At 45.0% G+C, this 27,470-nt stretch overlaps 1 protein-coding gene across 7 annotated transcripts; it reads left to right on the top strand.

The window, feature by feature from the left end:
• Slc1a6 (solute carrier family 1 member 6) lies at positions 1-27,470 on the top strand. Of its 7 annotated transcripts, none has more exons than XM_004872510.4 (11): positions 1-343; positions 495-751; positions 6,737-6,948; positions 8,008-8,145; positions 9,646-9,850; positions 10,998-11,040; positions 12,987-13,330; positions 18,556-18,789; positions 19,947-20,141; positions 24,891-25,025; positions 26,074-27,470. In XM_004872510.4, the coding sequence occupies exons 3-11, from the start codon at positions 6,744-6,746 to the stop codon at positions 26,267-26,269; spliced, it is 1,695 nt and encodes a 564-aa protein (XP_004872567.1). In that variant the 5' UTR covers positions 1-343; positions 495-751; positions 6,737-6,743; the 3' UTR covers positions 26,270-27,470. The 7 variants fall into 7 exon arrangements, 6 of the variants coding, with proteins under 6 accessions (XP_004872567.1, XP_012923867.1, XP_021106032.1 ...); XR_002391648.2 differs by lacking the exon at positions 26,074-27,470 and adding an exon at positions 20,735-20,882 and having other exon boundaries at positions 39-343; XM_013068413.3 differs by lacking the exon at positions 24,891-25,025 and having other exon boundaries at positions 38-343.

Below are 27,470 nucleotides of genomic sequence, written 5' to 3'. Positions count from 1 at the left end.
TCTCCAAGCACGCGGTCCCCTGGCTCCCGCGCGGCTTGCGCAGCCTGAGCTGGGCGCGGGGTGGGAGGCGGGGGGCCATCCCCGAGGGATCCCGCCCCCTCCCCCGGCCCCCCGTGCCCCCGCGCCCACGTGAGTGCACAGCCAGCCCGGATCCCGCCGGTTACACAGCGCGTCCCGGCTGCGCGCCGGTGCTTCCGCGGTCCACTCGCCTCGCCGTCCGCGCTGTGCGTCCCTGGCGGGTCCCTGCGGCCCCAGCCGGGCGCTTCGCCAGGCTCTGGCTCCTGCATCCGGAAGCAGCGCGAAGGCCGAGGCAGGCAGGCCGCCCCCGCCGCTCCGGGCACCGGTGAGTGGGGCGACCGCGGCGTGCGCTAGGGCCCTAGGGTTCGGGGCAGGCGGGGATCGGGGCACGCTAGGGTCGGGCTGGAGGGCCGCCCCCTGCGCCCACACCCTCACCTCTCTTATGCCCTTAGTCTCTGCTCCTCTCTTCTCCTTAGGTGGTCGGCGCGGCTGTACCCTGGGTCGCCCTGCTGAGTTTTCTTTCGCCACGGTTTCCCCGGGTCTACCTGCCCTTCTCCCCAACCCCTCAGCCGCGGGCCTCAGCTCTCCAGCTTGCTTCCATCCACCCCTCCCTGAGCCCGGGGCCACCTCTGTCCTCAGGGCTAGGCTTCTGCTCTCAAGGAGTTAATCCATCAACTCCAGGCACACCTGCTGTGGATGAGACTTCGGCCGCCACTGCAAAGAAGGTTTAGATGTGAGTGTGCGCGCGCGTGTGCAAGTGAGACGGAATTTGTGCTTTGAGTTGCCCTCTGGAAGAGCTAGCTGTGTGTGGCTGAGTGTCTGAATGTCAGGATGAATTTGCCTTATATTTTGTATTTTATGTTCTAGTGGTGTGCGTGTGTGTGTGTGTGTGTGTGTGTGTGTGTGTGAAAGAACTGTATGAAAATTATTGTATGGAGTTTAACTCGTGCAGGACAAGAAAGTGTGTATGTGGTTGGGTGTCTGATGGTGTCCATGAATATGGCCAGTGTATGTCTGTGTGTGTAAGAATTGTGTGACTAGTGTTGCATGCATGGAGTTCACTTCTGGTGTGTGTGGTCTGTACGTTTGAAGAGTTTGTGTGTGACCGTGGGGTTGTGTGTTTGTGGATTGTGCACAACAGGTGTGTGAAGTTGTGTGCAAGTCTGTGTGTACATGATTTCCACCCCATCTTTCCCTCCCCTCACACCTCCTCTGGCTGGTACAACATTGAGATAAAATGTGCAGAACGCATTCTTGCTCTGCCCCCTGAGCTTGAGCTGGTAGAGTCTGAGATGTGCTCTTAAGTCAGAGGACAGTAAGTGGAGGGAGGACGAGATAAAGAAATAAGAAAAGCTTCAAGCTAAGTCCACAAGAAAAAGAAGGGAAGAAAAAGACAAACTGCCCTACATTCCAGTCCTGGGTGCTGCGGATCACCAGAATGACCGTATTGGCACCAACCAGCCAAGCAGCACCAAAAACACCTCTTTAGGGTTGTACTTCCCATTCCAGGACTTGGCCTGCTTCATGCTGTCCTGTCCTTATCTGCAGCCGGTGCCAACATCTATGTTTCTTTCCCCGAAAATTTATTATGTAGATCACCCTGGCTCCTTTAGGGCTGGTGAACATTTCCCCAACTCTTATGTGGCCATGCTGCCAGGGGCTTACGCAATTTGTCCCAGCACTGGTACTTTATGTTTTGGCTGCATCTGCACAGCTCAATTAACCCGTTATCTGCAGGGACCTCTTAGTGTCCAGGGTTTTAACACTTGCTCAGCTTTAGGGATGCGGGGGCCCCTCCTTTCTTCCCCTTTCCTCCAAGGGTGGCTGGAATGTGTCATCACAAACAAGAGTTCAGAGGTAGGGAGAATGAGGAGGGAGGGCCACCCTTGAACCCTTTGAAGCAACTGGGGATGCTAGAGAAGATCTAGAGCCAGAACAGACTAGAAACAACAGCTCAGGTGAGGAAAGAACCCCCCCCCCCCCAGGGGCCAACAGAGACCCAGGAAGGCCCAAGTAGATGTTAAGGTCCTCAGAAAACTGTAGGGAAGCAGTGTTTTTACAAATTAATATTATTTCAGCCAGGCATGGTGGCGCATACCTATAATCCCATTACTCTGGGAGGCTAAGGCAGGAGGATCACAAGTTCAAGCCCACCCTGGGCCACTTGGTGATTTAGTGAGATTTTGTCTTAAGATAAAAAAATAAGAAAAAGTTGCGGATATAGCTCAGTGGGAAGGCCCTGGGTTCAATCCCCAGTACAAAAAAAAAATTATTTTTGTACTCTAGGCACAGGAAGACAAATGCTGACTATTGTCACTCATAAGTGGAAGCTAAAAAAGCTGATCTCAAAAAAGGTGAGGGTAGAATATTGGTCAATAGCAAGTGGGAAAAGGGATAAAGAAGAGTCAGATAATGAAAGCAAAATATAGTTAGGTAGGAGGTCTAAGTTCTGGTGTTCCAAAACAAATAGGATGATTATAATTTACAATTTAAGTGTATGTTTTATAAAGAACTAAAGAAAGGGGTTAAAAAGCTCCCAAAGAAATGATAAATACTTGAAGAGATAGAAATGCTAATTACCCTAATTCGATCTTTACTCACTATATTCATGTGTTAAATGATTACACTGTACTCCATAAATATGTAGTTATTATACGTCGATTAAAAATAAAAAAATTAGCACTACTTTTAATTGACAAATCACAACTGTATATATTTAGGGTAGTGCAGACAGGACTGAGAAAAGCTGATAAGAAGAGTCTCCCACTTCTGCATTTTTCTCTGCCCTTGATTTTGTGTGGGAAGGGTTTCTGCATTTATCTGTCACATTTGGCATCTATTTTGTGGCTCCCCTGGGATATTCTAAGTATCAAGTATATGGGGCCACGTAAGCCATGCAGCAGCCCTAGGCCAGTTCCTGCAAGATGGAGTTGGTATTTGAAATAAAAAACTCATGTATGCTTTTCTCTAGGCTTGGGGGGGGGGTTTAAATAAAGGGCTAGAGAGTAAATATTTTTATCTTCTCAGCTAATACAACCTGTGTTCCGAGAATTCAACTCAGCCATTGTAGCTTGGAAGCAGCTGTAGATAATACATAATGAAAAGACATGGTTGTATACTAATAAAACTTTATTTGCAAAACTAGGGAATGGGCCAGATTTGACTTGTAAACTATACTTTCTGTCAACTCCGGCTCTGTTTTCCTTAGGTATCTGCAGGGATTGGCTCCAGGGATCTCCAGGGAGAAAAGTCTTAGATACTCAATTCCTTTATGTAAAGTGACATAATCCTCCTGTGTATTTTAAATCCTGCCTAGATTACTGTAACACCTAATATGATGTAAATGTTATTTGCATAGCTGTTATGCTATATTGGCAAGGGAATAACCAGAGAAAAAAACCTATACATGCTCAGTAGAGATGCAATTTTCTTTTGGTGCTAGGAATTGAACCTAGGGCTTTGCACATGCTTAAGCACACACTTTACCTTGAATAGTTTTGATCGGAGATTGGTTGATTCCATGGACGCAAAGTGGCAGATATGGGGGACAAACTATACCGTACTACATTTTGTAAGGAAGAGAAAGGAAAGAGACAGAACTCCAGGCTTTAGTGTGTACCTGTTTAGTTTAGATCTTAGTTAAACACACCTTCTTGGGATCCATGGATAACTTCATGCTGCCACTTGGTGACTGGGAATATAGGATCCCAGAGGTGAACAAGGGATTTTCAATTTTCTATGTATTCTGTGGCTCTGTATCTATGGTTTTTCATAGACATGAGAAGCAACATTGTAGAGTCAAGCGACCTACCCATTTGTCCGTTTGGAGCAAAAGTCTAACTGTAGAAAGGCAGCTGCTCAGCCAGTGGCCTTACGTGCACACGCACACACAGACACACACACACACGTAGGCACACACAAGCATGCACAACCAAGAACCCACCTAATGGTGGAACGGAGACCAACAGACTCCTAGCCCTTACTTGGGTGAATTCAGGTACTGGGGGTGAAGCTGGGGGTGAGGACAGGCATGGGGGGATGTGATCTCTCAGAAAATAGCTAGGATAGCCAGATTCTCCTTATAGACGTGACACTCAGGCAATCCAAAAAGGCAGAGAGTCCAGCACAGGGTATAATACTGACCATCTTTGGTTTGGAGGCCTTTTTTCCAAGAGTCAGATGAATCTACTCGTCAGGACTCAGTACATTGAAAAGGAACTGAAGAGTTTAGGATAAAGACTTCTTTCTTTTTTTTCCTTTTTGCCACACTGGGGATTGAATGAAGGGTCTTTGCACTGAGCTACATTTTCACCCCTCCTTTTAATTTTTAATTTTGAGACAGCATCTTGCTAAGTGGCTGATTTGCCAAGGGTGGGCTCAAATTCGCAGTCCTCCTGCCTCAGCCTGCTAGAGTGGTGGATTACAAATGTGCACCATCACTTTACAAAAATATGAGCTTCAAAAGAAGTCAACGAAGTTGTTGTAGCACTTGGGGCCAGCATCTGAGAGGAGCTGTTACCATTTCTAGGATTGAAAAGGCAGGGGAGGGACTCGGAGAGTCCTGGCTGTAGCAGAAAACTGTCCCACAGGAGACGTGGTCATAGGCAGAGGAACAGAGCTGCTGTCACACAGGGATCTGTTTTCTGGCCACCATTCTTCATTGGCCAGACTGAAGGAGATGCCAATGAGAGATGGAGGCTGAGGGTCAGCCCAGAAAAGGGTGAACAGAATTCCAGTACACCAGGCACAGGGATTCGGGGAGGTCCATGCAGGCCGGGGTTGCTTCTCTTCCCAGGCAGGAAGGCCCAGAGTCTAAAGCTCATGACAATTTCAGAGACTGAAGGAAGCATTTTAATTTCTTTTAAAATAAAAAAAAACAGTTAAACTTTTAGGTCAAAGAAAATGCTTTAAAAATATGATATCGATAGACCCACTCTTTAAGTTGAAGTTAAATGTACATAACAAAATCAAACATTGCATTCAGTGGCATTTAATACTTCCTCAGTGCTGTGCAGTTCTACGATAACACACAGAGGCTTCTTGACTTGTGAGGGCGCAATGTCCGGATGAATCCATTGTAAACTGAAAATTTTCTAAGTCAAAATGCATTAAAAAGCTGGGGGTGTAGCTCCAGTGGTAAGCATTTGCCTGGCTGCCTAGTGTGTGCCAGGCCCTGGGTTCCATCCCAAGCACCTGGGGAAAAAAAAGTATTGAATCTGCTTCTGAACACCACAGCTGAGCGACACAATCCCCAGTAGAGTGTCAGCATTTCCCCTCATCAAGGCACAGACTGGGAGCTGTAGCTTGCTGCTGCTGCCAAATATCACCAGAAAGTAGTATACTGGTTATAGTTAGCCTGGGGAAAGATCAAAATTCAAAGTACAGTTTTACCAAATGAGTATCACATTTTGTACCATTGTAAAATCAAAACATTGTAAGTTAGGACTGTATATATTTATCTCTATACCAATGCAGTTGTAAAGTATAATTTTAACATACTTTTCTTTTTTTTAATGGAGGAAGGGATCCGGGAAGGGAGAAGTTCCTCAGGTTCACGAAAGTCACAATTTCTAAGCTTCACCCCATAATGTGAGGTGTTTAGAGAAAAAAACAGATGAGCAGGTTTTTATTTTTCTGTGTATTTAATTTAGCATTTATGAAAAATATAAGCCAGGCATAGTGGCACATGGCTGTAATCTCAGTACTCTAGGAGTTGAACCCAAAGGTTTGCAAATTGAACCCAGCCTGGGAAACTTAGCCACTTAGCAAGACCCTGTCTCAAAAAAAAAAAAAAAAAAAATGCTGGGGATGTAGCTCAGTGTGAAGGAAACTTTTTCCTGGGTTCAAGCCACAGTATGGCAAAAAGAAGAAATGAAAAATATAACATTGGTGTGATCTAATTTCCATTTTTGGTACTTTAAAAAAAAAAAAAAAAAGTAAATAAGGATGCATGGAAAAGCCAAATATTGGGCCGGGGATTTAGCTCAGTGGTTTTGCCGCCTGCTGTGCAAGTGCAAGGACCCGAGTTCGATCCCCGGTCAAAAAAAAAAAAAAGCCAAATGTAGGGGAGACACTAAAGTGAATTTTAGGAAATAACCTAGTATCGTTTCTGACACTCCAGGGAAACTCCTGCGAATCAGTCACCCTGAGGCCAAGAACTGTCACCCCATCTTTCCCAAGTGACTCCCCTCTTTCTTTTGCTCCCCTGAGAGTGCATGCAGAGAAGCTGCATTTATTGGATGCCTACTGTTTGCCTGGTGATTTTTGTCCTTGTGGGAGGTCAAAGGGGGTGGGTAGGGCTGGACAACAAACTGTGCTCATTTCGGGGACCAGCCTCAAGGTGCTATGTCCAGGTCTCTCGGTTGGGATGTACAAAGGCTTGTTAGTTTGGTTTGCGGGCTAGGCCAGCCCCGCAATGGTCTCTTATGATCTCAGTGAAATGAAGAGGGGTCTAGAAGCAGGAGATGGCAAAAGCATCCATTATTTTGTGGTTTTCTGCCCTGCTTCTTCCCAGCTAGGCCTGGGAATAATTTTGGAGACCTTAACCTTTGTTGCCAGTACGCGACCTGGAACCTCCGGTGCACCCCAACCTGACAGACTTCGCCCCTCCCCTGCCTTCCGAGGTTCCTCCGGGACCCAACACCCTACCCTATCTGTTTGCGCTCGTCTTGGCTTCGGTCCCTCCCTCACCAGACCCGGGCTCCCCTGTCCCCCGCAGATAGACGATGAGCAGCCACGGCAACAGTCTGTTCCTGCGGGAGAGCGGCCAGCGCCTGGGTCGGACCGGCTGGCTGCAGCGGCTGCGGGACAGTTTGCAGCAGAGGGCGCTGCGCACGCGCCTGCGCCTGCAGACCCTGACCCGCGAGCGCGTGCTGCGCTTCCTGCGCCGCAATGCTTTCATCCTGCTCACCGTCAGCGCTGTGGTCATTGGTGAGCTCTGCCTGCGGGGGCGGGACTTCCGGGAACCCCTCTTCGCCCCACCCCTTCGCTCTCACTTGCGATGACCTTGCACTTATTGCTCCCCTAGGCCACTCTGAAGACGCACCTCTCCGAACACAGCTGTGTGTGCACACGGTGTCACATGTATATGCCCGTGCACACGCTTGTACAGACATAGTTTACATGTGCACTACATATGCACACAAGCAGAAGCACGTTTTATGGATGCACAGGATTTACAGGTGCAAACAAACTCTCGTGCACACTTGTGTGAATATATAGTCGTTCCTTGGTATCCGCAAAGGGAGATTGGTTTCAGGATCTTCATGGGTACCAAAATCCGTGGATTCTCAAGTCCCTTAGATAAGGTAGTGTGTTGTTACATAGCCTAAGCACTTACGCCTCTATACTTGGAATCATCTCCATATGACTTAGAACACCTGATACAGTGACCACCATGCAAGTAGTTATACTGTATTGTTTAGGGAATAATGAAAAGGCAAAAGCCTATAGGTTTCATACAAGTGCAAATTTTTTCCCCAGCGTTTTCCATCTGTAATTGGTTGGTTCCACAATGTAGAACCTGAGGATATGAGGGGCCAGTTCTGCTAGAACTTATGAACACAAGTCCAAGTTCATGTGAACAAAGGTGTATGTTTTCCTCAGCATATATCCACATACTTATGACCTTAAATAAACATGCACCCCCATGTTTGAAAACATACACACGATGCACATCCAGGGAAATGCATGCGCTTGTTCATGTGTATGGGCTCACACGTATAGGCATGTATGTGTTCACAGTTGAACATGCACCATCATATATGCATGCACACCCGTGCATGAATGGGTGCAGACATATATATGTTTGCACACATATCATATGGTGACACATTCTTACATTTTTGCGTTGTGCACACACCAGTGCACACAGTCAGAATGTTTCTTTCTCTTGCTGCCCATTACACCCACTCTTCTTGGGGTGGATGGACCCTGCCTGGGGCTGACTGACCCACACTCCACTCCACAGACCCCTCTTTTTGACTCTAGGTGTCAGTCTGGCCTTTGCCTTGCGCCCGTACCAGCTCACTTACCGGCAGATCAAGTACTTCTCTTTTCCTGGTGAGCTTCTCATGAGGATGTTGCAGATGCTGGTGCTGCCCCTCATTGTCTCCAGCCTGGTCACAGGTGAGAGAGCCCAGGCCAGTGCTGGCCTCCAAGACCCATTCAGATCCCCAGTTTGAGCAGAAAACCAAAGTTATCCCAAGTATGGGATCACTTTCCCAACTCAACATCTCAGCCATGGCGCCCATGATCGTTACCCAAAACCAGTCTCAGTCAAACTCCGGTTCTAGCCTGCATAGGACCCAACCCACTTAACTTAGTGTATGTTCTTGTACTTTTGCTGGAAAGCAGAATGACAGCCTGTACATAGGTCAGCATTATCCAGAGGGGAAGGAAAGGCTGTAGAGGGAGGGACAGCCAGAGAAGGTAGCTAGAATACGAGGTGGATGGGCATGGGATATGGATGAGAGTGTAGAAGGTGAGTGAGGTGGAAGTGTTAGGATGGAGGATGGGGTGGGATGGGAATGTAGATGGATTATTCAGGGGTCTTCAAATTCTTTCTGGGGGTAATCAGGCAATATTTTCAGCTTCCAGGGCCATTTGGTTCCTATTGCAATGACTCAGTTTAGCTGTTGTAGCACCAAAGCAGTCATAGGCAATATAGAGCATGCATGTGTTCCAGTAAAAGTTTATTTACAGAAACAAATAGTGGGGCCCTGGTACTAGTTTGCTAATCCTAGGCTTTGGGGATACACATGAAAATCAAGGCATGAATGAACAAGTGGTTTCTTAGGTTGTGTTTCCTACAAGTAGAGCCTGAGATGAGGATATTTGCACAAATGACTTGTGAATGAGAAACCCATAAAGAGGTGAAGGAAGCAGGATTCTATGGGGAAGGATACTAAACAAAGATGTGTGTTCAGAAGAAGGCTGGTCTCTCAGCCTGATCACACAGGGAGCTGTGGAGCGTGAACAGCACCATGGAACCCGCCCCCCCCCCCCAATTTTGGCCCTACTTGAGTGAAAACAACTGATCTTTTGAATCTCTGTACCAGTCAGTCATTGGCTGTAGGATCCCCTTGAGACCTTTCTGGGTCAGTCACCTCCTGTTCTGCTGAGGGCAGTTCTCAGGAAAAGAGGCCATCCTGAGTTGCTAGCAGCCAACATCCAGCTGAAGAACGGGTGCATTAGGCTGTCAGGGACATCTGGGTGGAGCAGCAACAGTATCTACTCAGAGAGGGTACGATGAAGTGGATTGGAGGGAGATTTCATGTGAGATAAACAGTATCATGAAGAGTGGAATGAAAAATGAGGTTCTGGTGCAGCATGAAGGTCAGTGGAGGGTGGGTGAGAGTTGATAAAGTTGGCTCGGAGTAGAGAGAATGTAATAACTTTTAGTGCACTTGGGTTTGGGATAGAGAATAACAAGGGATGTGCCGAAGTGTAAGGAAATTAGGGGTGGATTGTTGGCATGGTGAATATGCTCTGGGTGGGTTCTGAGATAGGGTGTAGGAGAAGGGGATGCTTAGTTGGATGGTTGTTGTGCTGATGGAGTGGATGGATGGGAGAGTGGGTGGTGGGGTCTGGATGGGGAAATTGGGGGCTGCATCATCTGTCCTTCAGGTATGGCATCCCTGGACAACAAGGCAACAGGGCGCATGGGGATGCGGGCAGCTGTGTACTACATGGTGACTACAGTCATTGCGGTCTTCATCGGCATCCTCATGGTCACCATCATACATCCTGGAAAGGGCTCCAAGGAGGGGCTGCACCGCGAGGGTCGAATCGAGACCATCCCCACAGCTGACGCCTTCATGGACCTGGTCAGGTGCTGTTCTTTCTTATTTTGATGGGATTTCCAGTTGTACAAGCAACAACTCATTTAAGAAGACACGAAAGGGTCAGGTAGACTCAGTCAGGAAATGGAAGCGTCACTAAATTCTTATTTTGGGTACTCGTTTTTTTATCCTGGAGCCTTGCATATGTTTTCCAAGAGAGCTTCACCTAGGATAGAATCTTTGCACCCTTAGGCTGGGGAGGCTGTAGCTGTAGCATCTTGGCATGGGGTCTGAACAACTGCTGTCTGCCTGGTGTTCCCCAGCTCCTTTGGGATTCTTTCAGTGCAGCAGATTTTGCCATCCAGAATCAAGGCTATAGCCATATTTCTACCCTAGTCACACAAATGGGTGAACATGGAGTTGGAGGAGTTTAAGAACTGTTTGTGATTTTTTTGAGGTTATCGTTAGTATGTGTATTTGAAATAAGGTCTTGCAGTGACATGGATTCTGGTAAGGCTCAGACAGACCTGACTTTGAGGTCTGTTTTAGTCTGTTTTCTGTTGCTGTAACGGAATACCTGAGACTTGAGTGAGCTATAAAGAATAGGTTTATTTAACTCGTGTTTCTGGAGGCTGGGAAGGCTGAGAGTGTGAATTGGCATCTTGTGAGGGCCTCATAACATGGTGGAGGGCATCCCAAAGGCAAGACAGACCAAAGGTACCAGAGAGAGCTTGCTTTGATAACAAAGCCACTCCCCATTAGCCCATAAATTCATTGTCCATGGATGGATTAATCCATTTATCAGGTGAGAACTTTCATGACTTAATCACTTCTTTAGGGCTCTACCTCCCACCACCACCACAATTCACAATCTAATTTCAACATGAGTTTTGGAGGAGACAAACCACACTCAAAACATTGCAAGATCCTTCTGCACCTTTTAGCAGCCGTATGGCCCTGGGTAACTTAATATGTTCTCTGTGCTTTGGTTTCTTGGTGTGTACTATGATGTTAGTGGCATTCACTTCTAGGTTATTGTAGTGTTTAAATCAGATGATTTAAACTTTGCTCAGTGCCTGATCTAGACTAAGCAGTCGTATGTAGACTGCCGTTTATTGTTGATGTTTCATTACAGTGATCACCCCGGGTTCTCTTTCAAAGTCTAACCACATCCTTTGCTTTGATGTTTTTCTGCAGAAATATGTTCCCACCCAACCTTGTGGAGGCCTGCTTCAAACAGGTCAGGGTCAAGTATACAGTTTGACTGAGAGGTTTGGAGGGTGGGGGGCTCGCTGCTGATTTGGTGACCTAAGGCTGAGGGTGGGTAGGAGGGCCTGAGGGAGGAGTGGGCAGGGACTTTGGAGGAGTCTGGGAGAATGAATATGGATCTCATGAGTCTGAGAATCAAAAGAGGGTGAGAGAGAACCATTGAAGCCGTGGGCTGCCTGGGCTGGGATTAGAGGAGGCACGAGGCTGGGTGAGGATTCCAGGACTCATGACCATAGATGTTGAAGGCAGAGGCCCCACAATCTGGCTGAGCATTGCCAAGGCAGCTTGAAAATAAATGCAGACTCTGTATTTATTCTTCTGTTCATTGGTTATTCTCTCCCTCGTGCATCTATCCATTTACTCACTTCATCCCTTGGTATTGGCAGGGATCTGATTTCAGAGTCCCCAGCAGATTCCAAAATTGGTAGCTGCTCAAAACCCGTATATAAAATAGCAGAGTATTTGCACAGACTCTCCTACTGTATACTTTAAATCATCTTTAGATGACTTAGAACATCTGATGCAGTGCAGATATTACGAAAATAGTTGAGCTGTATTGTTAGGAAAGACTGACAAGAAAAAGGTCTGTACATGTTTAGTATAGAAGTGAATTTTTGCTCCAGTAGTTTTGACCCATGGCTGGTTGAATCCGTGAATGCAGAACCCACGGATATGGAAGGCCTACAGTAGATAGGCTCCAACATGATGCTTTGAAATATGTATACCTTGTGGAATGGCTAAGTCAAGATAATTAATACATGGATTATCTTGTGGATTTAATTATTTTTTTGTGCTAGGAGCACTTGAAAAATCTATTCTCTTGCTCAGTGATTTTTAATTACATGATACATTGTTATTAAGCATAGTAACATGTTGTATGACAGAGCTTCTGAACTTGCTCCTATCTAACTGAAATTCCATATTCTTTGACCAACATTTTCCAGTCCTCCACCACCAACCATCTCAGCTTTTGATGACCTCCATTCTAAAGTTTGCTTCTATGATACCAAGTTTTTTAGATTTCACATATAAGTGAGGCCATATGGTATTTAACTTTTTATGTCTGGCATATTTCACTAAACACAATGTTCTTTAAGGTCACCCATGTTGTTGCAAATGACAAGATTTCCTTCTTTTTAAAGGCTGAATAGTATTCCATCCTGTATATATAACACATATTCATTGTATATCCATCAATGAACACTTAGGTTAATTTCATTTTTTGACTGTTTTAAGTAGTGCTGCAGCAGACATAGGAATGCAGATACAGGTTGACTATCCCTTATTTAAAATGCTTGGGACCAAAAGTGTTTCACATTTTGGAATTAAAAATTTTTTTTTTAGAATATTTGCATATATCTCACAAGATACATTGCGGGGTAGGACCCAAGTCTAAACATGAAATTCATTTGTTTCGCATATGCTTTACAAACATAGTGTGAAAGCAATTTTATACAGTATTTTTAGTGCACTTGTGTTTTGACTGTGTCCTGTCAGATGAGGTCAGTTTGAAATTTTCATCATGTTGATGGTTAAAAAGTTTCAGATTTTGCAGCATTTTGGATTTTTGGATTATGAATGCTCAATCTGTATCTCTTCAAGATTTGAAGAGATACTGATTTATTTTCCTTTGGCTACATACCCAGCAGTGGGATTCCTGTATCGCACAGTAGTTCTATTTCTGACTTTCTGAGGAACTTCCACACTGTATTCCATAATGGCTGTAGCATTTCATTCACCCCTTCTTCTGTGCATTGCATGGTCAGATTATTTGAATTAATCGTTCATTTACTCATTCAGATCTGCTGAGTAAGACTTTCCATGGTGCAGGAACTAGAATTGGTATTCTCAGGAATTCCTTCAGGTGGTTCTGATGTACGCACTGAGCTGTTTGGGCCGGATCTTTCTGTGTTTCAGTTCAAGACGCAGTACAGCACAAGGGTGGTGACCAGGACCATCGTGAGGACAGAGAACGGGTCTGAGCTGGGTGCCTCCATGCCTCCTCCCTCGTCAGTGGAGAACGAAACCAGCTTTCTGGAAAATGTCACTCGGGCCTTGGGCACCCTGCAGGAGGTGCTGAGCTTTGAGGAGACTGTTCCTGTGCCTGGATCTGCCAATGGCATCAATGCCCTGGGCCTTGTGGTCTTCTCTGTGGCCTTCGGGCTGGTCATTGGTGGCATGAAACACAAGGGACGAGTCCTGAGGGACTTCTTCGACAGCCTCAATGAGGCTATTATGAGGCTGGTGGGCATCATTATCTGGTGAGTGCTGGACTGGGCCTGGGTGGTCAGCAGTGATCACGGGAAAGGAGTAGCTAGGGCTGGGACCAAGCAGGCTGTGCAGAAGCTGCAGAAGCTGACTTTGCCCAAAGTCACTCATCTGTGTACTGGCTAACTCACCACTAACCTAGTCAGTAACTCATTCATACATTTTTTCATATTTTCTGCAATGATTTATTCACTTGTTCACACCTTCATTCGTCTGTCATTCACTTATTTTTCTATGCACTGACGAAATCATTTATTCATTTTTTCATCTATATTCATTCTTCCATGCATTGGTTCACAGTTTTCTCATTCATTCATTCACCAACTCATTCATTCATTTACTTATGTCTTTTTTGCAATAAGTTTATTTTTGTAATGATTTATTCATCATCCATTTAGATAAATTACCCTCATTTAGAGATATTGCGCTTAATTCATTCATTTATTTTCATTCTCCTACGCATTGGTTCACTCATATTTTCTTATTTGTTTATTTTTTTTGCATCAGTTAATTCACTCATACATCCATTCATAAATTTATCCATGCATTAGTTACATCGTGGAGTCATTTATTTATTTAAGTCAAGTATTTATTTGGATTCTTTGCTAGACCCACTCATTCATCTATGCATTTATTATTCTCTCATTTCCTCCTAAATAGTTCCTTCATTCATGCGTCCATTCACTCATGTCTCATTTGCTCTTTTCTCCCTTATTTATGTGCTCACTAGTTATTCCTTAGTGGATGCATTCATGCATTTCTAAATTCTGTCACTCCTTCACTACACCTTTCCTTCATCCAGCAGGCATTTTTCCAGGGCAACTTTGTATTGAACTCTGAAATACAGAGATACATTGAATGCATACTTTGTCTTCAGGGAACATTCATAGTCTGGGAGGAGGTGGATGCATACTAGATAAATATCACACCAAGCGGCAGGTTCTGGAGTAATGGGACGTTAATAAAGTGTTGGGAATGTGCAGAAGCAAGCAGTGAATGGAGGGATATGCAGTGAATGCTACTTGTAAGATCAGGAGGGAGTCATGGAGAAGGTTGGTTTTTTAGCTGGGTCTTGAAAAGCATGTGGACTCTTAACTGGAGAGTCAGAGGAGAGCAGTGCATCAGGCAAAGGGGGTGGAGCAGCTCAGCTCTGGTGAAGGCCTCCTGGTTTTGCAATGATTTATTCATTGGTAGATAGCATCACAGTGATGGAAATTCATGCAAGAGGGGAGATTATAAGGCAAGGCAGGAGCCAAATTGAAGGAAGGGATCTTCAAGGAATTCCCACCAGGCTCCACCTCTTAAAGCTGCCACTGCCTCTCAGTTTTGCCACACTAGAGACAAAAATCCCAATACATGAATCTTTGGGAACCCTTGAAGGACACAATCAAATTCTATCCAAACCATAGCATCATCCCGAATCATTTTAAGGTTACTAGATTCATTGTTGTTTAGGGGGATTTAGGCCAAAGTGGCAACTTGAAGAAGCATCTAAGGGGAATGGAAGGGTGAGCTTATCAAGGCTACGCAGAAGATGAACAGGGAGAATTGAAGGCTCAGTCAAATTGAGAACCATGGATATTTATAGCAGGGCAAATTGGCCTGGTTGGGTGAGATGTACAGATGTGTCAAGTAGCTGAGTATCAGAGGCAAGAAGTCATGTGCAGGGGATCCAGGGTTGAGGAATTTTACAGGGGATGAAGCAGAAAGAGGAGGTGAGGCAGCTGAGAAGATTACATAGCATAGAGATAGATCTAGACATGCCGTTTTAGAGATAACTCTGCAACCACACACCAAAGTGTACCCTGACTGGACAAATCATCCTGTGACCTCATTTCTGACCCACGCTATCGCACCAGTTTTCCGAGCGGTCCCCATCTCCTCTAAGGCATCCAACCTGAGAGTGACCACAAATGGACTTCAACTCCTAAAGACAGAGCAGCAAAAAAGGAAGCCTGGGGGGGTGTGAACGAAAGTGGCACTGACAGACACTCCCAGGGTTGAGGGGTGAGCTGGTTTCTAGATGCCGTGGCTTGAATGTGTTCCCCAGAAGCTCATGTGTCAGGAAGTTAATCTTCAAATTCATATGTTGACTGGATTTGAACATAGGGCCTTTGGGAGGTAATAAGATCAGATGAGGTCCTAATAGTGGGGTCCCCATAAGGAGTTACTGTTTTAATAAGAGGGGTGAGAGAGACCTGAGGTATAGCTTCCCCTCCCCTTGTCGTTTATTTGATGGCTTTCACCATGTTATGGCAAGAAGACCTTTCAGAAGCTGGTACCTTGATTTCGGTCTTCCCAGCCCCCAGAACTGTGAGAAATTCATTTTCTCTATGAATTACCCAGTTTATGACACTCTCTTATAGCAGCAGAAATGGAAGAAGGCAGTGGGAAAACAGGTGAACCCTGATGAACCTGCTCCTCTTGTCTCCTCTGCTTTCCTTCTGTCACTGCTCCAGCCATGCTGGTCCTGTCTGGTCCTGTAGCACTTCTGTCTCCCCCTGCCTCAGAGATTTTGCACTGAGTCTGCGATGCTTCTCCCCAGATATGTGTGATTTCTTCTCACCCTTCAGGCCTCTGCTTGAATGTTATCTTTTCCAAGAAGTCCTCCCTGACCATCCACTCAGAAGCAGCCCCCTCCAGTGACTCTCTCATGTTCTTCTTCCCACTTGATATTTGTACTTACAGCAGCTCCCTCTATCCACGGTTTTGCTGTTTGTGGGGCTCACTTACCCACTGTAAACCATGCTCCAAAAAATATTAGATAGAAAACCCCAGAAATAAATCATTCATAGGTTTAAATAATTTTTATTCCTCTACATTTGTATAATTTTTTATTGTGAGTGTTGTTGATCTCTTTCTTATGTTTTGTTTATTTTTTAATTTTTATTTTAATTCGTACCCATTTGCAGTGCGTAATGATTACATGCATTGTGGGGAGCTGGTACACGTACATAACACAACTCAATTATTTTTTACTTCCCCCTTCCTTTCCCTCTCTGCATCTCTCGGTCCCCTTCTCCTCTACAAAAGATCTATCTCCTCATTTTCTACTAGCTGTCTTTTCTTTTGCTCTTCACATTATTTAATTTCTTACTGTGCCTAATTTATAAATTAAACCCAAGTTTTTAATTAAGAGCAAAATAAAAGATAATGGGAAATTTGGAGGTAGATGTTGCTCAGACTGGAAGGGCATGAAAAGATGGAGCGGAGGAGGACGAGGAGGAGGGAAAAGGGACTAGAAAGGGATTAAGATGCGTCATGTGCATGTACCAAGTCCACACGAGGAATGTAAAAATTACATATGACGAACATTTACTCCTGATAAATAAATAAATAAATTTCTAGTACCTTTTCCTCCAAAAAATAAACTTTATCATAGGTGTGTATGTATAGGGAAAAATGTGAAACTCTTCATGGTTTCAGGCATCTGAGGACTGTCTTGGAATGTATCCTCCATGGATTAGAGGGAGCTGCTGTATGCATTTCTACGTGCACCTCCTGTGTCTTAGTCCACCTGGGCTGCCGTAACCAAAATACCACAGACTGGGAGGTTTAAACCACACAGATTCATTTCTCAGGGTCTGCAGGGTGGACAGTTCAAGATCAAGGCACCCACAGGTTTGCTGTCTGGCCAGGGCTATGTTATGGTGCCGTTAAGGTGGAAGGAGTGATGGCCTTCTCTGGGGTTTCTTTTATAAAAGCACAAATCCCACTCATGAAGGGTCTAGCTTCATGTCCTCCCAAAGTCTCCATATCCATGTTGAGGATCAGCATCTCAATATATGACTCTTTTGGGGGACACATGTATTCAGCCCATTGTAGGCAACACGGGGACAGGGAGTGTGTACCTGGAACACAGTAGATACTCTGTAGGTAACAGGGAAAGGGGATGTTACTAAGACCTCTGCAGTGAGTCCTAGTCTCCTGCAAGCCACAGCAGCACAAGGCAAATTAACTTACTATGTAGGAAAGGTAGAAAAAATGAGACTTTGAGAAGAAGCTGAGCTCTGGGCCTGATCAGTGCTGCTCTGGGCAGCAAAGAGAAAGCCCGGAGCTTACCGTAAATCGGGAGAAACAAATGTAACAAATGACTTGCAGAGAGGTTAGTACATTAGGATAAACATAAAAGTGTAGCAATCCAAGAACAATGAGGAACTGAGTAGATGTTTGTTCCTCCCGGGATGTCTCCCGCTGGTGTAATCTTGTCCTGGAGAATCACAGCATCACCGGATCATTGAGGTCTCAGTTGTGACCGGGGCCAAAATGGAATTATGTCTTGACATGCCATAGCTGGGCTGTAGACAGAAGAACTAGGCCTAATCAAATGGTTTTTCCCTAACATTATGTACCATTGCACCTGACAATATTTGATGGATAATTGTTGAATAAGTGAAGATTACATAGACAATGTTGATAGGAAAGTTGTTTCAAGATGTGGGAAATACAGTGAAAAAGCTCGGGCTGGTGAACGAGTGAGAATATCTGCTGACAGGAAAGATAAGGGGGCCATCAGGGTTACAAATGAGAACAGAGTTGGAGGCAGCAAATAATGGAAGCTTATAAGGTCAAGGAGAGGGGGTGTTTCAGGGTCTAGGAAAGGGATCCTGAGGGTCATGATTATTTGGGGTTGGATGGGGAGGAGTTTGAATGGGGGCGCTGAGATGAAAACTTCATAAGGTTGTATGCCCTGCCATTTAGGAGTGTTTCTGCTATTGGGGTAAGCTGTGAATGAGCAGGGGGAAAGGAGAGGTGTTTATGGAAGTGGGATTATTAATGTATGGGGAATGGTGTGGAGTCGAGTGCAGTATGGTAGGCACTGCCTAGGTCCGGGATTCTGTATGGGAACAGCCTTAAAAATCTAGCTTCAGGGCCGGGGATTTAGCTCAGTGGTTTCACCACCTGCTGTGCAAGCACAAAGACCTGAGTTCGATCCCCAGTACCAAAAAAAAAAACCACCTAGCTTCAGACTTGTAGGGGAGGCTAGAAGAGATCCCAAAGCAGAGTGCAGTGATGTGTGTACCTGTAATGCCAGCTACTTGGGAGGCTGAGGCAGGAGGATTGCAGGTTTGAGCCCAGCATGGGCTACTTAATGATACCTTGTCTCAAAATAGGAATGGAACTGCAGCTCAATGTGAGAAGCCCTGTGTTCAGTTCCTAGTACTGGAAAACAAAAAGGTGAGGGATACATCATCTAACAGATGTGTGACTTGCCCAGGTATGCGCCCGTGGGTATCCTGTTCTTGATTGCTGGGAAGATTCTGGAAATGGAAGATATGGCTGTCCTTGGAGGCCAGCTGGGGATGTACACACTGACTGTCATTGTGGGCTTGTTCCTCCATGCCGGTGGTGTCTTGCCCCTCATCTACTTCCTCATCACCCACCGGAACCCCTTCCCCTTCATCGGGGGCTTGCTGCAGGCGCTCATCACTGCCATGGGCACGTCTTCCAGGTATGGCCTTGTTCTCCCCTCCCCTGGTTCCATCTCTCATCCTTCGTGGGCTCTTCTGGGGGCCCAGTCCTCCCTTGCCATAGACATCTCTTCTGGTTGTACAGTAATGTTGGGGGCTCACGGAGATAGGCAGGTGGGCAACATCTGGAGGCCGGTCGGTCTTTATCTTGGGCTGGCTTTCCTGGTCCCCTTTTATCCTTTGCTGTTTTTCCATTTTGTATGGAGGAAAACCAGGTAGGTGTCCATTTTGAATTTAAGATGAAACTTCCTGTGAGCTCAATAGTTTCTAGCTCAAAGGGTCTTTTTGTCCTCTGAGATGGAGTCTCACAGCTCTCTTGACATCCTTCTCCAATTATATTTTTGTCCTTTTAAAAGGTTAATAAGGAGCTTCCTTTATACTCTGATCATCAAAATTCAGAGCAATTTGAAAAAGGATCCCAGGAGCCAAACAGATGGAAGAAAAATACCATTTTTTATTGCCCACATGTTGACTGGAGAATGTGCCTTTTGGTGTATGCCCAAACAAGATTGGCACCACTCTTCCCCAAATTAAACTCACCAGGTCACCATGGGAGCTGGACACCCAAAGGTCCTCCCTGTGAGGGCAGGCTTCTCACTGTATGACATAAAGCTGACCAGATAGGGCACATGTCTGTGGACAAGCTGATTCCCAATGGGGTGCCCATTCCTTCCACTAAACTCATTGATCAGTGAAGTCTTTCTTCCTTCTCCAGGAAGTGGTTAGGGAGAGACTGAGAGAGTAGTGAAGTTTAGGTTGCTTTCTGTGTGAACATGGGGAGTGGGGACAGGGGGTCTTCCATAACGTCCTTCTCTTTGCCCTATGGTGTGGGAGTCAGCAGACCTTTATCCTCTGGGAATGGTCTAGTGGCATAAACTATGGGTCTTCAGTTACTGGCTTTAAGTGGGTCAAGAGACCTTCGGGTGGGGGATCCCCACTGCTGAGTTCCCCCTGCATCACCATGAGTCCCTTTTCCTCATGTAAAGTTATATTGGATTGTTATACTTCTGCCCTCCTCTCGCTCAAATCCTCTCCTGGCCCCTCCATGTTCTCAAGGGGACCCCCACCTTTGGCACATTTCTGCCCCAGCTCTGCCCTTCCACTGCCTGTTCTCAGCACCCAGGGCTCTCTCCCCCAGCTCTGCAACTCTGCCCATCACCTTCCGCTGCCTGGAGGAGTGCCTGGGTGTGGACCGACGCATCACCAGGTTTGTGCTGCCCGTGGGGGCCACTGTCAACATGGATGGCACTGCACTGTACGAGGCCTTGGCTGCCATCTTTATTGCTCAAGTCAATAATTATGAGCTCAACCTGGGCCAGATCACCACCATCAGGTGAGGGGGCTTGGGTGGGACCTGCATGTGGGTGAAACTTGTGAGGTCATCAGCATGACTTGGGGGAGGAGAGAGATTCAGGTGAAAGTTATGAGAGACCTCAGAGCCAGGCAAGGTGGTGCACAACAGTAATCTCAGCACTCTGGGAGGCTGAGGTAGGATGATTGCCAAGTTCCAGCCCAGCCTGGGCAATTTAGCAACTAAGCAGGACCCAGGCTCAAAATAATTTTTAAAAACCCTAAAAATGGCTAGGGATGATAAAGGCCTTGGGTTCAGGGCCCAGTACCACACACACAGAAAGAGGCTACCTTAAGTCACTTTCTTCATGGCTGGGACACAATACCTGGCACCCACAAACTCGAAGAGAAGTGTATTTTAGTTCAGTTTTTAGAGGATTCACCGCAGTTGGCTGGTTCCAAGGCAGGAAGGGCACTGTGGAAAGGTCTGACAGGAGGAAGCTGCTCACAACATGGCAGCCAGGAAGCAGGGAGAGAAGGGAGGAGCCAGGGTGGAGCCAGGGTGGCTGATACACTCTTCCAGGTTATGCCCGCAGGGACCCACCTCTTCTAACCAGCCCTCCTCCTCCATTCAAGCTTTGAATTCATCCATTGATGAATATAGCTCCTCCCATGATCCAATCACCTTTCAAAAGCCCCACTTCTGAACATATGAGGAACATTCTAGATCCAAACTATATTCAGATATTGGAAGCTGGAGGTGGAAGTGTCTATGAGGTTAAAGGTGAGTCTTTGCCCCCTGAAGCTGTCAGGAACTGGTAAGACCTGGTGCCTCTCCTTATTTCTCTCACATGCCATTGTGAGAGATTCCTTTTGTCCTGGATTTTCAAAAGCGAGTGATGCATTCTAATAACCCAAGATTTTTGTTGTAAGTATGGATCCCTGGGCTACATCCCACAGTGGTTCCAATTTAGCCAATATAAATGGAACATCCCTAATCTGAAAACCTGAAATCTGAAATGCTCTGAAAACAAACTTCTTGAGCTCTGACATGGCACCACAAGTAGAAAATTCCACACTTGATTTTTGGTGGCTAAATGTATACAGATTTTGTTTAACCCATTATTTAAAACTACCTGGAGTACTACTCTGCCATAAGGAACGATAAACTTGAGTCATTGTAGGAAAATGGATGCACGTTGAGACCATAATGTCAGGTGAAATAAATCAGATACACAAGCTTAAATATTGCATGCCTTCTCTTGTAAGAAAAACCCAAAATGTAAATAAAGAGTAAAATAAAAGATAGATAGTAGGAAAAAGAGAGATAGATCTTTTGGAAAAGGGAAAAGGATGAAGAGACAGAGGGAGGGGATGAAAAGAGAATTCAGATGTGTTACATGCACGTGCCAACTCCCCAAGAGGAATGTGATCATTCTGTACTGCAAACATGTACTGATAAAAAATAAACATTGAAAAAAAATACCTTCAGACTATGTGTGTAAGGTATATGTGAAACTTCAATAAATTTTCTGTTTAGATTTGAGGCCCATCCCCAAGATAACACATTATGTACATGCAAACGTTCTAAAAAATCTGAAAAATACCCCCAATCATGAAACATTTCTTGTTGGAAGTATTTCAGATAAGGGTTACTCAACCTGAATAAAAATAAAAGGAGCATTTCATCTCCTTCGGGTCTTTGTTCTAGTGTCACCTTTTCAGGGAATCCTGTTTAACATGGGACATCTGGGCTTTCTGAGGCTGATCCATTTTCCCACCTAGCACCATCTGCCTTAGTATGTGTTTTACTTATTCATCTTGCATATTGCCTCCCTATCCCAGTGGAATGTAAGCTGCTAGGGAAGGGATTTTCTTCTAAGGAAGGGTCTTACAGACCTGACTTATGATGGTTTGACTTTTTTTTTTTTTTAAAATGAGATAGAGTCCCACTATGTTGCCTAGGTTGGTCTTGCGCTCTTGGGTTCAAGTGATCATTCCGCCTCAGCCCCTTGAGTAGCTGGAATAGTATGCCTGACAACTTATGATATTTTGAATTTACAGTGGTATGAATGCCATGCATATACTTCAGATTTGAATGTGAATCTTTCCCTAGGTTAACAATATGTGGTAAGTCCCTCTCTCGAGATGCTGAGCCGCAGCTCCTAGTCAGATAAGGGAAAACAATAGATATTCTACTGGGTTTCTAGGCTATGGTGATTAGGTATATTCAATGCATTTCAACTTGTAGTATTTTGAACTTAAAGTGAATTCATTAGGATGTAACCCCAGTGTAAGCTGTGGAGCATTTGGAGGTGTCTAGCATATAGTAGATGCTCAATGAATATGTGTTAAAAATAGTTTTATCAAACACTCTCTAACCAGCCTTAGCCAAGTGTCTTTGGGCACGTTAGAGGTAGCATAGCCATCCCTTTCTAAGGTAAAGTGAGAATGCAGGGAAGAATAACATAAAGATAATTTCAAAGGAACACTTTGAAAATTTGGGGGGGTCAGAACCCCAAACATTGTGCTGAGTACTTCTTATGCGGATTCTTTGACATCATGGGAGTAGGGAAATGTAGAAAAAGGGAGCGGATGCGAGACTTCACTGACTAAGGGACTGAACGTCACTTTTACCTTCTTCCTGGGACCTCCAGAGAGACTTGGTGACACAGGCCAGGTTGAGATGTACTGGGTAATATTTCAGAACTTTGTAGCAGGTAGTGATTGGCTGCTTGCAGATTCCTAGTTTGGACCTTATATATGAACTCAGTCTGAAGAATTTTAAATTGGTATTTTAGATCCAGGTAGAATTGGCTCATCCCATCCAGAGAGCTGGCTGCCTCTGGAGGGCGCCTGCAGATCATGGTTTATGTCCGGCCAGTGTTCTGAGAGGAAAGGCTCCCACCCTTAGGATGGTGGTAAACATTCCCTCCTTATGACCCCATTTGTGAAGCTCTGCACTCTTTTTCTTTCCCTAAGGAACCCAAATCCAAATAGTATACACAGAGGAGAAATTGGGTGATCTTACAGAAAATGAAATTTTGTTTCTTGAAAATATTTTTGATAGCGATAACTGATTCCACTGAAGCATCTGTTATTGCTAGCACTGGATCTCTTTTTGCTCACAATAAGAAGGTGGGCCTGTGCTTCTCACCCTATGTGTGAGGAAATGCAGGCTCTGAATTCAGATCTAAGCTCACCCAGCTTATGAATGAAGTCTGGATTCTAAAGCTCATTCACTATCTGTGGTCCAAGCATCTGCTCCGTCAGTGTTCTGATAGAGCCGTCATCAGGAACAAGCCTCTCCCGTGGCTCCCTGGTTAGGGTTGTGGGATCTGCGAAGCGGCTTCAGAGCCCACTGGGCAGAGGGGTGCGTGACACTTGCAGGGTGCTACAACCTTTCTGGTAAGCTCCGTGGCTTTTAGAATCCTTAGCACATCATGGTGGGCAATCAGAGTTGATACAGGATTTCACATCTAGTCTGTGCAGTCTGAATGGCTACTTTAAATTTATTAAAAATATTTAACACATTTTAGGGCCAAGGATTTAGCTCAGTGGTTCTGCCGCCTGCCTCGCAAGCACAAGGTCCTGGGTACCAAAAAAAAAAAAAAAAAAAAAAATTAACACATTTCAGTTGAGCAAGAAATAGGGTCTAGAACAAGCGGGTTTAGGTCTGATAAGGTCCAGAATCCATGCACCTCCAACATTGTGAGTTGTATTGAACCACTTTTCTATTTAAAACTTGTCTTTGTTTCAAAATCTTTATTTTTATCAGTACACGTTGGCAGTACATAATGATCACATTCCTCATGGGGAGTTAGCACGTGCACATAGCACATCTCATTTTTTTTTTTTTAATCTCCTCCTCCCCTCTGTCCCAGTTCCATCCTTTGGTTCTCTTCCCATCTGAAACTTTTTTCAAAAGAAAAAAAAATAGTGTTTTATTAACTACCACACTGTTATGTTATACTTTAAACGTACAAGGTAGCCCTTAAATTGGAGGTGGTCCTGGGCTGGGGATTTAGCTCTGTGGTTCCGTTGCCTGCCTCGAAAGCGCAAGGTCCCGAGTTCGATTCCCAGTACAAAAAAAAAATTGAGGTGATCTTAAAGATAACAAATGAACAGAATTCCCAATTTTTGAAATACTGGTAGGTGAACTGCTGCAGTTATAGGTATACATTTAAGAAACTTGTATAGCTCTTGGAAGATGAGCCACATAACTTTATTTTGTACATTTCAAACTGCAAACATAGACAGTAATTTTTGACCCCCAGCTGTATTGAGGTTTAACTGATGAATAAAAATTGTATGTCTTTAAGGTGTACAATGTGATGATCTGATATACAGATGCACAGTAAAATAATTATCGCAATCAAGCTAATTAACATATCCATCATCCCACATGGTTACTTTTCTTTTATTCTTTTCCTTTTTTTGATAGAATGCTAAAGATCTACTCTCTTTGAAAATTCCAAGTATGCAGTATAGTATTGTTGACTATAGTCACCATGCTGTACATGAATATCTTATAACTGAAACTTTTACCCCTTAAGCAACATCTCTGCCATTTTTTCCCAAACTCCCTGCCCTTGGTAATCACCATTTTACTCTTTCCTTCCATGAGTCTGACCTTTGAAGATTCTATAATATAAGTGAGATCATGCAGTAGTTTTCTTTCCAGCTCAGGAATTTAATTTTTAAGGCTTCTTGGGAGAACTGACCATTTCTCCTTCTTCTTTTTCCTCTGTGTCTTCCCTCCTGTTTTCTCATGTTCTCTCTTCTCCTGAAGCATCACGGCCACTGCAGCCAGTGTTGGGGCTGCCGGCATCCCCCAGGCAGGTCTGGTCACTATGGTCATTGTACTCACGTCAGTTGGGCTGCCCACGGAAGACATCACGCTGATCATAGCAGTGGACTGGTTCCTGTGAGTGTTCTTTGGATCCTGGAGCTATCTCTGCCCCACCACTTCCTCCTGCAGGATTCAGCAAGGACAGAGTTCTAGAATTTTAGAGAGAAAAGGGGGCCCTTGAAGAGACCTGCAGGCCTTGGCCTGTGGACTCTGAAGTCCATTGAATTAGCCTTGGAAAGCAGAGTGGGAAAGAGACAAAGAGGCTTCACTCATGAGCCCAAGCAGCTCCTCTTTGACCTGTTCCATGTAGAAACCATAAAAACCATGGGACAGATCTTTAAAAAAAATATTTTATTTCTAAAGACAAAAGTTTTATAAGTGGGAAGAAAACACAGGATGCTTAGAACATTAAATAATGAATTTTGATTGACAAAATTTCTGTTATGATGGGTAAAATCATTTTGATGGACTACTTTGGATGGATTTATGGCCTAAAATGTTCTAGGGTGTCACATGTGATGAAAACTGGAAAAGTATTTTCCTGGGTAGGGATCTCTTTTTTCCTTCCTCCTTCCTTTCTTCCTTTTTTCTTTTCTCCTCTCTCCCCTCCTGCCCTGCATCCCTTCTCCTGTCTTTCTCCTCCCTCTCTTCCTCCCCTTCCCTCCCTTCTTCCCTTCCTTTCTTCTTTCATAAAAAAAGAACGTTCATATAAAACAAAATCTGGGCTTCTGTCCCCATATACGAGCTGTCAGCTGAACCCGCATCCCATTTGGACACTCTGCAGCCTGTGCTGGTCAGCACCTCTGTTGACCCAGTCCTGGCCTGATTTACTCTTGCAGATCACCTTCCTGTTCTATATGCATTTCAGCTCATGACCCCTAATGGTCTGTATCAGATAAGGCATCTTAATCACAAATCCAGCATCTCAGAGCTATTGCAACCTAAGTATCTTAAGATGGAAACTGAGGATAGAGAAGAGGAAGGACCAGCTTGAGGTCATGTCCTGGATTGGACAGAAATGTGAGCCTGGACTCCCCACCTCAGGGAACCCACCCCCTGCTGCACTCTCTTCCCTGTGGAGCTTCCCAACCCCCATTAATGGCAGTTTTTCTCTCTCCACTAGTGACCGGCTTCGCACGATGACTAATGTGTTGGGGGACTCAATTGGAGCGGCTGTCATTGAGCATTTATCCCAGCAGGAGCTGGACCTGCAGGAAGCCGAACTCACCCTCCCCAGCCTGGGGAAGCCCTACAAGTCACTCATGGCACAAGAAAAGGGGGTGTCCAGGGGTCGGGGTGGTAACGAGAGTGCCATGTGAGGGGCCTCCAGATTTGCTGCCTGATGAGAAGGGGAGTCCTGGGGACAATCTGCTACCCAGCTGACCATGGGCTGAACACACATTCTGCTTGGCTTGTTTGGGGTGGGGGCGCAGTGAGATAAAGGAGCAGGAATGAAAGCTATTCAAGGTCTCTGTTTGTCTCTGGGCACATGCTGAGAACTCATGGGAAAGTGTGACCAAGAAAGGAGAGGAAACATTCCTCCTGGATTTGAGCGGAGGAGAAGCTTCAGGGTTAACAAGAAGGAAAGCCAGCTCTTGTTATTTTTCTCAAGAAGTGGTGGAAGTGAAGAGGGTAAAGAAAACAACTTTCTCACAATAAAACAATATTCATGACCTTTCTGTTGGGATCCCAAAACAGATTCAGTGATTCACTATAGAGATTCATAAAGCTCAGAGAAGCCATTATATTCATGATTATGGTTTATCACAGTGAAAGATATCGATTAAAATCAACAAAGGGAAAAGATGGATCAAACATAGAGTCCAGGAGAGACCACAGAGACGTTTCCTGTAAGCCCTTCGACCTATAGAGGAATGAATCATTGATAGCACTTATTTCTCCCAGCAGTGATGTTTGATAACATGCAGGGTGCACTGCCCACCAGGAAGCTCACCTGAGCTGTGGTGTCCAGAGTTTTTTTGGCCCTTGGTCACATAGGTGAACTTAATTATTAATGCTTCAGCCTCACCACAGGTCAGCCTGACACAGCCTGGCCAAAGGCACCATGTGAACAAACACTGATTCACCATAGATCACATTTTTATCATAGACTCTGTCATGGCCTGAAATGATGAGTCACAGACTCTCTAGTTTTTCAGAAAGTCAAAAGTCATCTCCCAGGAGGTAATCAAATATCAGTCCTTTCTTTGGGATATGCAGGCTTTAAACACCCCAGAGACCCAAATTAACACTTTACTGCACAAACTCCAAGAATGGAAATGAAAGAAGCAGCTTCCCATGGGAAGAGTGACTGGATCTAGTAACTGGGTCATTTATTGACTCATGACACTGGGCCCGCATCTCTGCTGTTGCTCTCCATGGGTATCTCTTTACTGTACAGTGGTGGACATTGGACATTAATATTTTCCTGTAGCCAAAAGAATCAGGTTGGACATCAAAGGCTTGGAGAAGACACAAGATCAGTAAATAAAGTGTTTTAGTTCACTCTGTGTTGCTATA

This window comes from Heterocephalus glaber, unplaced genomic scaffold, assembly GCF_053883595.1.
Source record: "Heterocephalus glaber isolate CG9 unplaced genomic scaffold, H.glaber_assembly_v1.0 deba00001760, whole genome shotgun sequence".
Taxonomy (NCBI): domain Eukaryota; kingdom Metazoa; phylum Chordata; class Mammalia; order Rodentia; family Bathyergidae; genus Heterocephalus; species Heterocephalus glaber.
This window is presented reverse-complemented; position numbering and strand designations above follow the sequence as displayed.

Excerpts from the sequence above, each read along its gene's own strand:
- Slc1a6 (XM_004872510.4), top strand. The coding sequence starts at position 6,744 with ATGAGCAGCCACGGCAACAGTCTGTTCCTGCGGGAGAGCGGCCAGCGC. Across the intron at positions 9,851-10,997 it reads GCCTTCATGGACCTGGTCAG|AAATATGTTCCCACCCAACC; the intron begins GTGCTGTTCTTT and ends GTTTTTCTGCAG. Across the intron at positions 20,142-24,890 it reads GGCCAGATCACCACCATCAG|CATCACGGCCACTGCAGCCA; the intron begins GTGAGGGGGCTT and ends CTTCTCCTGAAG.